At 32.4% G+C, this 12,658-nt stretch overlaps 2 protein-coding genes across 2 annotated transcripts; both read right to left on the reverse strand.

Annotated features, from left to right (window-relative positions):
- Positions 1-1,215: 1,215 nt before the first annotated feature.
- LOC121321220 (olfactory receptor 10A3-like) lies at positions 1,216-2,178 on the reverse strand. The gene has a single exon (XM_041260119.1). The coding sequence runs from the start codon at positions 2,176-2,178 to the stop codon at positions 1,216-1,218; it is 963 nt and encodes a 320-aa protein (XP_041116053.1).
- Positions 2,179-7,924: 5,746 nt separating this feature from the next.
- On the reverse strand, positions 7,925-8,887 carry LOC121321221 (olfactory receptor 10A3-like). The gene has a single exon (XM_041260120.1). The coding sequence runs from the start codon at positions 8,885-8,887 to the stop codon at positions 7,925-7,927; it is 963 nt and encodes a 320-aa protein (XP_041116054.1).
- Between the last annotated feature and the right edge of the window lie 3,771 nt (positions 8,888-12,658).

The following is a 12,658-nucleotide window of genomic DNA, read 5'->3' on the forward strand; positions in this document are numbered from 1 at the left end:
GTACCATCAACAGGTTTTTAATACTCTCACACAAAACAATAATGGTTTCTTTTAAGCAATTTTTATTTCACCCCACCTTTTTCTAAGCCATCACAAGCATTAGCACGGATCATGGAGACATGCTTGGCGTAGTTTTTCTCCCCCACCAGCTGCAGTTGTCTGTGCGCCTCTATGAGCAGTTACGGAAGTAGCCGTCTTCTTGCTATAACCAGGACTATGTGCATTCAGAGACTAGTTCAGTTGCAGACGATTCGAGCGCTGGGGTCTGGGTTTGATGCATTTGCACCGTGTCTCTCACCATCGGCCTGAAAAGGTCACTCTTGAATTCATCGTATTTGTCACCTATGTCTCTTCACCTCTGGCTAAACGTCTGCATTTCTAGACAGACCCACTATGTAGATACAGTTTCAAAAGCGATGTGCATATAAAAGACTAATAATTTCTACTTCAATTTATACACAATTTATGGTAAAGACAAAATAACTTTCTTTCACTTTTCATTTTCTTCTGACACACCAAGAATAACCTCCCAAACATACTATTTGAATATGTTGTATATATGAGTCTGAAAATCTTTTTAAAGCCTGCAGATATCCATGTGTGGAGCTTCGATAGCTTTTTTGTATATTGAATTGAAAAATAATAACCCTTTTGAATTCTCTTCAAGTGTTTTATACATCTCATAAACAATTGAAATCATCAACTGTAAATCTTTTAATACATCACATGCACATTGCACAGTAAATAAGTAAAAATACACTGAGGGCTTAAAAACTATTAACTTCATTAAATGATTTCTAGTCATGTTCTGAATGAAAAGCATTTCCCTTAATTATGAAAACATGAAGTGTTACCCAATTGCATTATCTTTAGTCTCCTTTGGATAATGAACATACAAAAATATAATTGGTATAAATGCCTCCAGAAGGAGTCCCTGCTTATCTTGAGGAAGAAGTCTTTCAAAAGATTCTACGGTATGGTGTCTTTTAATCAATTAAGGTAAATGGAGTTCATCCATGCTGCGTTCTTGTCTTATTCCATCTATATGTAAATGATTCTGCTCATTTGCATTGATATGCCAACGTCACCACTATGTAACCCTGAGCGCACTTTAAAGCAGAGTGCAGGATCAGCTTAGCTTAAATATACAGCAGCATCATGCCACATAGCATACGTTTGCGTTGTCAGAGTTTTTTATTTTTAAAATAAATGGAGCTAGTGCCTGGTTGCATTTGGAATTGTTACTTTAGGACCAATTTGTTTTCCTCTAAATGTTTTCACAACTCTTTTACGGATCTCAGGCAGAATCAGGCAATAAATAATGGGATTCAAAAGAGGAGGAACAATTAAAAGTTCCAGTGATGTGATTGTGCGTACAATGTTTGACACATTCTTAGGGTTTAATCGGCTTTGAACCATTTCTGTTAACACAGTAGCATAAAAGCTGATTAATGATATTAAATGTGGAAGACAGGTTTGCAAAGCTTTCCTGTTGTGTTCTTTGGAGCTGTTATGGCATACTGTAAGTATTTTAATGTAAGAGTATACAGTAAAAGAAAAGAGTGGAATAAATGAAGCATATACCAAAAATCCATAAATATTATTAACAGTCGTGTCTACACAAGATAGCTTCAAAACATCCCAGTTGTGACAGTACAATTTATTAATCTGGTTTCCACATAAAGGAACTGACACAGAAAAGATGATTGCAAAAGACACCATAACAACAGGATAGATCCAGGCTGCAAGTAATAATTTGTACAGTTTTGTACATGTCATGACAGTGTTGTATTTTAATGGCAAGTATATTGCTACATACCTGTCATAGGCCATAGCTGTTAGAATTGTCATTTCACCCATGATATATGTATACATAACACACATTTGAGTGTAACAAAATTCATAAGAAATGACTTGGGTGTCTGAAAGAAGATGATACAGAAATGAAGGATAGAAGCTAGCAGTTCCTAAGAGGGCATTCATAAATAAATTACAGAGGCAGATGTACATTGGTTCATGGAGGCTTTTCTGTAGTATTATTAATAAAATAAAACATGAATTAACACTGATTATAAAAAGATACCCTATTAGAGTGATAGCAAAATATATATATTTGTTGTTACCCATATCTCCAAATGCTGTAAGTGTAAACGATGAAACATGGGATGCGTTTTCCATTGTTAATCCGGGAGATCCCAGTTTTCATTTATACCTAGGAACACAAAATATAAAGTTAATAGTTATGAAAAATATTTAATTTAGAGTTGAGTAAATGATCAGCATGTATTAGAAATGTATTTTTCTATATAGTTATATTGGAGTGCACTTGTAATATCTCTGCAGTATTGAATGTATGTGTTTGGATAATGTTTCACATTTTTAATAATTCAGATTGGAAACTAACCCCTAAAGGTCTGTTCATCCAGCATAAAATGCTCCACGAGGCTTTTCACTTTTAATTGTGAGAATACCATTTTAATCGTCCCACAGAGGGGGCTGAATAGTAATTGTGCAATTCTATAGTTATTTTAAAAATACTTTTAAGTTAGAAGTTTGGCGTAGAAAGATTAGGTTTAGGTTTGAGTGTTGATATCCAATAAGTGTGCATATTCCTGGAGCATTTCCCTCGAGATAAACCAGAAAACATCCTTATTATTCAACACATGAAAACTAGACTTGGGAAACGGAAGTAAATACTGAGCTCCCCTTTTATACCATAAGTGAGCAAAAAAAAAATAAAAACACTTTTTTACTCCATTTTAACAATATATTCAGTTAATACCTATGTTTTTCTCTAATGGCACATTTATACAACGAATACATGTATATGTACTATAATGTATTTATATACATAACATAACATGTGCAAGAAATTATATTTAAGTCGTATTGCAATACTGTAGATACTCTAGGTGCAGCCTCACCGGTGCCTCCTTTCAGGTTTACAGTTCAGGTGAAAAAGTGCATCAGGCTTAATTAACTTATGTGACTCTGTGAATTTCTTCAGTCAGTTGCAGATGAGATAACCCTGTATGAGCACGTATTTTAGGAAACTAGCCACCGCCTCAGAAAGATAAAAAGTTTTTTGCCATTTATAAGATATTAATTAAACGTTATTTATATGTTGTACTATGTCCTGTTAAGCATAGTGATACTATCTAGTATATATAATATACTATCATATACATTATTATTATTATTATTATGTATATAAAACAATATAACGCTTTGATGTCTTACAAATGTAAGACGATAGTAGCAACTACATCTGGAATCTATTAAGTGGGAATTACTTTGTTTCTGCTGCACATTCTCGTGACTTTGTTCCGGATCTTTTGAAGGTTTAAACCATAAATGACAGGATTGAAAACAAGGGGGACGATTAGAAATTCCACTGACAGGAGATTGTGTAAAGCCTGTGGCATATCACTTGAACCGTATCTACTGTACATGAAATCAAAAAGCACAGCAATGAAGTATGGGGTGCCATGTGAAAAAAAAAAAAAACACATTAATATTTTAATGTCTTTTTTTCCAGATTTAACTTAAATCTTGTATTTTTTTCCCAGATTTGTAAATATTGTGAAAATAAATAAATATTTTCTAAAACTGTACATTCAAATATAGTTTATAAATCTTAAAATATTTAGCAACTTTTCAACATTTAAATGCTAAATCTTTATTTTAAAAATAAATATATATTTTGTGTTTAAATATTTAGTTTGAGAATCAAGATTTAGCTTTTCACAAATAAATCTGATAAATTGGACTGGCTCTTGTAATGCTGAAATTTTTATATTTCCCTGATTAGCATTAGAAGAGCCAATCAAATCATGTTAAATATTCAGCTAAAATGTTAAATCTAGTTAAGAGATTTAACATTTAGTTAAATATTTAGCTAAATGTAAAACATTTTTTGCGAACAGCTAGATTTAAGATTTATAGTTAAATATTTAAGTTCACAAAATCCAGATTTATTTGCGAACAGAAAACTTATATAAAATAATATATAAGTATATATTAAAAAAAAAATATAGATTTAGAATTTAAAACTTTGAAAAGTTGCTAAATATTTTAAGATTTATAAATTATATATGAATGTACAAAATTAAAAAATGTATTTATTTATTTTCACAACATTTATAAATCTAGGGAAAAAATACAAGATTTAAGTTAAATCTGGGAAAAAAGACATTTTAAAATATTCACTTTTTTTTTTCACACATGACACCCCATAATGAAGTAGTTGATCAAACATGTACTTCTTTCTTCACTAGATCCTCCGTACACTCTTGTACAATTAATATACATATTCTAACATATCCATACACACTGTTAACAATAGTCCCTACACAGGATCATTTTACAATTCACCAGATATCACAATATAGTTTTTCAATGTGGGCGCGACATTACTACCAACACATACTGTAAACATCAGTATAGAAAAATACAAGAAAACAGCAGTTAAAATCTATTTCATACCTACAGAAAATAAAAGACAAAGGGATTGACAATTCATTTATAATCTCACTTTGAGGAAATCATTCCTAATTCAAAAAAGCAATACAAAATGACAGATGTGTGCAGTTAAACAATAACAGAATAACCTGACTATCCATTTACCTGACTTTGAAGACCTTTCTGTGGAGATGCCAGCAGACAGCAGAGCAGGTGTGTAGTGGTGTCAGGCACAGCTTTGCTGGGCTTTATATACGTCTCATTACAGGTTGGTTTATTCTTAGTTACTAATATCCAGGGAGTCTTTGATACTGTTTTTCTTCCTTGAGGACATTATGATGACATCACCAACCATATCAGCCTTCCTTGTGGACTGTTATTTTGTATAATTACTTTTGAGCAGGAGACAGATTGTAGTTAAACCAAAAATGGTTAGTCAAAACAATTCCTCCCCCTTGTGCAAAACACACATGGCCTTATTCAGCCTCCTCCTCCCCCCTTGAACAAGCATCTGGGTTGTTCATACCCCTGTTGATGAGCTGAGGTTAAAATCTCCTTTTCAACACCTGCATAGTGGTAAAGACGCTTGTTTTTGGTGTGCTGGCTTTCTCAGTACTCAGGATCAAGGTGATTACACATTACTTGAACAATGGTTTTAAACAAGGGATCAGTTTAAAATGTTGTTGTGTATTTTTACTTCTTTATTGTGCAATCTATGTGTAGAGTACTAGCGAGGTTTACATCTGGAGCTCTCAGTTTATTGCAATGGGGCAGGTTCTTAATGTACCCAGTTCTGATGAGATAATTTAGAGCAGAAATATAACAAACAGAAACTTTATAAGACTATACATAAATAGATAAATCACTTTTACAAATTCAATATTAGAATAATATTGAAAAATAAAATGGAAACTCCACACGTTCAAATCTAAACCCCTTATGAGGCAGACCTGAGGAAATCGGTGTGTATCAACATTACAAAGACTTGGAGACGCCTAGAGAGCATGTCATGGTACACGCCTGGCTTTCTTAAAATAAGGGTCAGGGTTCTTGATCACAAAGTAGACTTGGGCCTTGACTTACTGTCTTCAAAGCAGTGCCACCGGCACCAGTAGACTCAGCCCTACTTACCTTTGGGATAGATGTGGAAAAGATGTACTGCCTCTATAAATATTGATTTACCCCTTGCAAATTCATTTTCAGCCCTATCTAGTAAATATCCTATCTTATGTGTGTATAATACATAAGTTTCCGACACTTTATGTGATTTTGTATTGGGGGTTGTAAAAAAGAAGTTGTTCATAAACTAAGCTACTACTACCAAGCAGGCCCTGTTGATTTGTAGAATCGATGCCTGAGAGATGACAGGCAATTCAGAGTCAGTGTGCCTCCATCTATAGGACTTTGAAACTTTGATAACAGCGCTATTTGGATTGGCATTCTTTTTTTTTTTTTTTAACTTATTTTTCAAGGGATGGATGACTGTATATTCTATTATTGGATTTCTGAATTGTAAAATTTTTTTTTATTTTTAAGTAAATATTGATTAGGGATACATTGTAACCGCCATATCTTATTATAAAGTATATTCTATTATGATATATTAAAAATACACAGTTATAAAGTTAAGTATCAGCATTTTGCTATATATTTCTATATATGGGGGTTGCATATATAGAGAAAATATATATTATTATATTATAATTGATTTAGTTACTTTGTGACAAAGTGCCCGCCCTTGTGTATATAAACTGTTCTATGTTGCACGTGTATTTTGGTGTATAGTCGTTGGTACACAGGATTGTATAGGTCTGTGTAACACGACATAAATATATATAAGGAATATATTCACGTGCTGGGATTCAAGTAATTAATTAGTAATTGAATCCCAGCACCATTATAAATAGTTGCACGTTTTACTCACTCGCGGTTGGATGTTCAGTGAGTGAGAACGGGAGCGAGAGTAGGAGAGTTAAAATATCAATTGCTATCCTATTGCATGCTGGTGGGACCAGCACAATACTTGTTTATTTAACTCACCGTTTCAATAACAACTAAATGGACATTGTCACACAGCTAAATGGTTTAATCATTTCACGCGTAAAACAGTGCCAATTTTTCAAACCTCTTATTTTGCAATAAACCGGCGCCAAGAAGAAAGCGTAGATGAATTTCATTTAATCCGTCCTGTGTTTTGTGTGTTTCATTCCTTTTCCTGGTTCTGATGCTGCCCACTGTCTCTGTGACATCCTTATACAGTAAAATATAGTATATTTAGAGTTTACTGGCAACATGGACTAACTGTGAATTAACCAAATTTTTGGATTTTTTCATCTAGAAAAATAGATGAAGCACTGTATGTGTTTTCCCCTCTAATAAGATAAGTTAATACTGTTCAGAGGATCGCATTAGGTTTTAATATCTAACGAAAAAAATGCGTGGAATTCTTTTTAATGCACTTTTATTTTTCAAACACATTTTTATAATACAATACAGAAAGCAGGAATGGAAAGCTGGTGTAGTTTTCTCTTTCTCCAAGCTGCAGTTGTTCATGCAGAGCAGACTTGAAGTAGATCGTCTTCTGCTCATAAACGAGTGCATCAGATGCTAGTTCAGTGCAGAGCAGCTCTGGTGTGTTTGTTGCATTTGACACTGTCTCTTCACCTCTGGCTGAACGTCTGCCTTTCTAGACAGACACACTATGCAGGTGCAATTTCAGAAGGTATGTGCATATGAAAGAATAATAATTTGTATTTCAATTTACACACAATTTATGGTAGAGACAAAATACCTTTCTTTCACTTTTCATTTTCTTCTGACAACCAAGAATAACCTTCCAAACATACTATTTGAATATGTTGTATCTGTGAGTCTGAAAATCTTAGCCTAATATTGAATGAAAAAATAATAACCCTTTTTGTTGTCTCTTCAAGTGTTTTTTACCTGTCATAAACAATTGAAATCATCAAATGTAAAACTTTTAATACATCACATGCACATTGCACAGTAAATAAGTAAAAATACACTTTAGGATTAAAAACTATTAACTTCATTAAATGATTTCTAGTGATGTTCTGTATGAAAAGCATTTCCCTTAATTATGAAAACATGAAGTGTTACCCAATTGCATTATCTTTAGTCTCCTTTGGATAATGAACATAAAAAAATATGATTGGTATAAATGCCTCCAGCGGGAGTCCCTGCTTATCTTGAGGAAGAAGTCTGTTGAAAGATAGGTATGGTGTCTTTTAATCGGTAAAAGAATTCATCCATGCTGAGTTCTTGTCTTATTCCCTCTATATGTAAATGATTGTCTTTTGCATTGATATGCCAACGTCACCACTGTGTAACCCTGGTTTTAAAGCAGAGTGCAGGATTAGCTTTGCTTAAATATACAGCAGCATCATGCCACATAGCATACGTTTGCATTGTCAGAGTTTTTTTATTGTTAAAATAAATGGAGCTAGTGCCTGGTTCCATTTGGAATTGTTACTTTTGGACCAATTTGTTTTCCTCTAAATGTTTTAACAACTCTTTTACGGATCTCAGGCAGAATCAGGCAATAAATAATGGGGTTCAAAAGAGGAGGAACAATTAGAAGTTCCAGTGATGTGATTGTGCGTACAATGTTTGACACATTCTTAGGGTTTAATCGGCTTAGAATAATTTCTGATAACACAGTAGCATAAAAGCTGATTAATGAAATTAAATGTGGAAGACAGGTTTGCAAAGCTTTCCTGTTGTGTTCTTTGGAGCTTTTATGGCATACTATAAGTATTTTAATGTAAGAGTATACAATAAAAGAAAAGAGTGGAATAAATAAAGCATATACCAAGAATCCCAAAATATTATGAACAGTCGTGTCTACACAAGATAGCTTCAAAACATCCCAGTTGTGACAGTACAATTTATTAATCTGGTTTCCACATAAAGGAACTGACACAGAAAAGATGAATGCAAATGACACCATAACAACAGGATAGATCCAGACTGCAAGTAATAATCTGTACAGTTTTGTGCATGACATGACAGTGTTGTATTTTAATGGCAAGTATATTGCCACATACCTGTCATAGGCCATAGCTGTTAGAATTGTCATTTCACCCATGATATATGTATACATAACACATATTTGAGTGTAACAAAATCCATAAGAAATGACTTGGGTGTCTGAAAGAAGATGATACAGAAATGAAGGATAGAAGCTAGCAGTTCCTAAGAGGGCATTCATAAATAAATTACAGAGGCAGATGTACATTGGTTCATGGAGGCTTTTCTGTAGTATTATTAATAAAATAAAACATGAATTTACACTAATTATAAAAAGATACCCTATTAGAGTGACAGCAAAATATATATATTTGTTGTTACCCATATCTCCAAATGCAATAAATGTAAACGATGAAACATGGGATGCATTTTCCATTGTTACTCAGGGAGGTTCCAACTTTCATTTATACCTAGGAACACAAAATACAAAGTTAATAGTTATGAACAATATTTAATTTAGAGTTGAGTAAGTGATCAGCACGTATTAGAAATGTATTTTTCTCTATAGTTATATGGGACTGCACTTGTAATAACGCTGCAGTAATGAATGTATGCGTTTGGATAACGTTTCACATTTTTAATAATTCAGATTGGAAACTAACCCCTAAAGGTCTGTTCATCCAGCATAAAATGCTCCACGAGACTTTTCACTTTTAATTGTGAGAATACCATTTTAATCGTCCCACAGAGGGGGCTGAATAGTAATTGTGCAATTCTATAGTTACTTTAAAAATACTTTTAAGTTAGAAGTTTGGCGTAGAAAGATTAGGTTTAGGTTTGAGTGTTGATATCCAATAAGTGTGCATATTCCTGGAGCATTGCCCTCCAGACAAACCTGAAAACATGCTTATTATTCAACACCTTAAAACTAGACTTGGGAAAAGTAAATAAATACTGAGCTCCTCCTTGATACCGTAAGTGAGTAGTTTAAAAAATAAGGTGTTTTTATTCCATTTTAACAATATGTACAGTTAATACCTACTTTTTTTCGCTAATGGCACATTTATACAATGAATACATCAATACATGTATCTGTACTGTACTGTATTGATATACATAGCATAACATATGCATTAAATTGTATTTAAGTCGTATTGCATTACTCTAGGTACTCTAGGTGCAGCCTCACCAGTGTCTCCTTTCAGGTTTAGAATTCAGATGAAAAGGTGCATCAGGCTGAATTAACTTATGTGACTCTATGAATTTGTTCAGTCAGTTGCAGATGAGATAACCCTGTATGAGCACGTATCTTAGAGAACTACTCAATTTTTATTCTATTTTGTTTTGCAATTAATATACAGACATACACACACAATTATTATTATTATTATTATTATTATTATTAGTATTATTATGATTATTATTATGTATAGAAAACAACATAATGCTTTAATGTCTTACAAATGTACACGATAGTAGCAACTACATTTGGAATCTATTAGTGTTAATTACTTTGTTTCTGCTGCACATTCTTGTAACTTTGTTCCGGATCTTTTGAAGGTTTAAACCATAAATGACAGGATTGAAAACAGGGGGGACGATTAGAAATTCCACTGACAGGAGATTGTGTAAAGCCTGTGGCATATCACTTGAACCGTATACTGTACATGAAATCAAAAAACACACCAATGAAGTATGGAGTGCCACGTGGAAAAAAAAAAAAAAACATTAATATTTTAATATCTTTTCTCCAGATTTAACTTAAATCTTGTATTTTTCCCCAGATTTATAAATGTTGTGAAAATAAATTAATATTTTTTAAATGTGTACATTCAAATATAATTTATGAATCTTAACATATTTAGCAACTTTTCAACATATAAATGCTAAATCTTTTTTAAAAAATAAATATATATTTTGTGGTTACATATTTAGTTTAAGAATCAAGATTTAGCTTTTCACAAATAAATCTGATAAATTGGATTGGCTCTTGTAATGCTGAAATTCGCATATTTCCCTGATTAGCATTAGAAGAGCCAATCAAATCATGTTAAATATTCAGCTAAATGTTAAATCTTTTTTAGAGATTTAACATTTAGTTAAATATTTAGCTAAATGTAAAACATTTTAAGATTTAGTTAAATATTTAAATTCACAAAATCCATATTTATTTGCGAAATCTTGATCCTCAACATATATATTGAATAACAAAATAAATAATTATTATTTTTTTTAAATAGCAATTAACTGTTGAAAAAGTTGCTCAATGTTTTAAGATTTATAAATTATATTTGAATATACACATATAAAAAATATTAATTTTTTTTCACAACATTTAAAAATCAGAAAAAATACAAGATTTAAGTGAAACTCTGGGGGAAACAAAATACATTTAAAAAAATTTTAGTCATTTAAAATATTCACTTTTTTTTTTACACATGGCTCCCCATAATCACCAGTAGTTGATCAAACATGTACTTCTTTCTTCACTAGATCCTCCGTACACTCTTGTACAATTAATATACATATTCTAACATATCCATACACACTGTTAACAATAGTCCCTACACAAGATCATTTTACAATTGACCAGTTATATAGTTTTTCAATGTGGGCGCGACATTACTACCAACACATAATGTAAACATCAGTATTGAAAAATACAAGAAAACAGCAGTTAAAATCTCCTTCATACCTACAGAAAATAAAAGACAAAGGGATTGATAATTCATTTATAATCTCACTTTGAGGAAATCATTCCTAACACAAAAAAAGCAATACAAAATGATAGATGTGTGCAGTTATACAATAACAGAATAACCTGATTATCCATTTACCTGACTTTGAAGGCCTTTCTGTGGAGATACAAGCAGACAGCAGAGCAGGTGTGTAGTGGTGTCAGGCACAGCTTTGCTGGGATTTATATACTTCTCATTACAGGTTGGTTTATTCTTGGTTACTAATATCCAGGGAGTCTTTGATAATGTTTTTCTTCCTTGAGGACATTATGATGACATCACCAACAATATCAGCCTTCCTTGTGGACTGTTATTTTGCATAATTATTTTTGAGCAGGAGACAGATTGTAGTTAAACCAAAAATGGTTAGTCAAAACAATTCCTCCCCCCTGTGCAAAACACGCATGGCCTTATTCAGCCAGCCTCCTCCCCCCTTGAACAAGCATCTGGGTTGTTCATACCCCTCTTGATGAGCTGAGGTTAAAATCTCCTTTTCAACACCTGCATAGTGGTAAAGACGCTTGCTTTTGGTGTGCTGGCTTTCTCAGTACTCAGGATCAAGGTGATTACACTATTACTTGAACAATGGTTTTAAACAAGGGAATCAGTTTAAAATGTTGTTGTGTATTTTTACTTCTTTATTGTGCAATCTATATGTAGAGTACTTTTGAGGTTTACATCTGGAGCTCTCAATTTATTGTAATGGGGCAGGTTTTTAATGTACCCAGTTCTGATGAGATCATTTAGAGCAGAAATATAACAAACAAAACACTTTATCAGACTATGCATAAATAGATCACTTACTTTTTCAAATTCAATATTAGAATAATATTGAAAAATAAAATGGAAAATCCACACGTTGAAATCTAAACCCCTTAAGAGGCAGACCTGATGGAAATCGGTGTGTATCAACATTACAAAGACTTGGAGACGCCTAGAGAACATGTCATGGTACACGCCTGGCTTTCTTCAAACAAGGGATGGATGATTGTGTCTTTATATTTTGTTATGTATGCAGGTTCACATTGGATTATTCATTTATTGATTTTGTTAATGAAAAATAACAGTTAATATATATTTTTAAAATACTATTCTATATATATATTATATATTATTAGATAGGATAGATATAGATATAGATATTTAAGTACTATACTTATGTAGAGTGCTCCCTATCTATTTCGCGATCTGGCTTGCAAATAGAAACAATCAAAGCATTGAAACAGTGAATTAGTGAGTGGTCCTTATACATTAAAATATAGCATATAATTTACTGGCAATATGGAATAACCATGAATTAACCAAATTAATAATTGAATCTTGAAAAATAGAGGAAGCACTGTATATGTTTTTCCCTCTTCAACATTTGTGAAAAGCATTAATTGTATAACTCCTGCTTGTTTATTTTCTTCAAAAAAATCTCTTTATTAGCTTAAAATATGAACCTGTCATGTTTTAAACTAATAATG

This window comes from Polyodon spathula, chromosome 9 (genome assembly GCF_017654505.1).
Source record: "Polyodon spathula isolate WHYD16114869_AA chromosome 9, ASM1765450v1, whole genome shotgun sequence".
In the NCBI taxonomy this organism is placed as follows: domain Eukaryota; kingdom Metazoa; phylum Chordata; class Actinopteri; order Acipenseriformes; family Polyodontidae; genus Polyodon; species Polyodon spathula.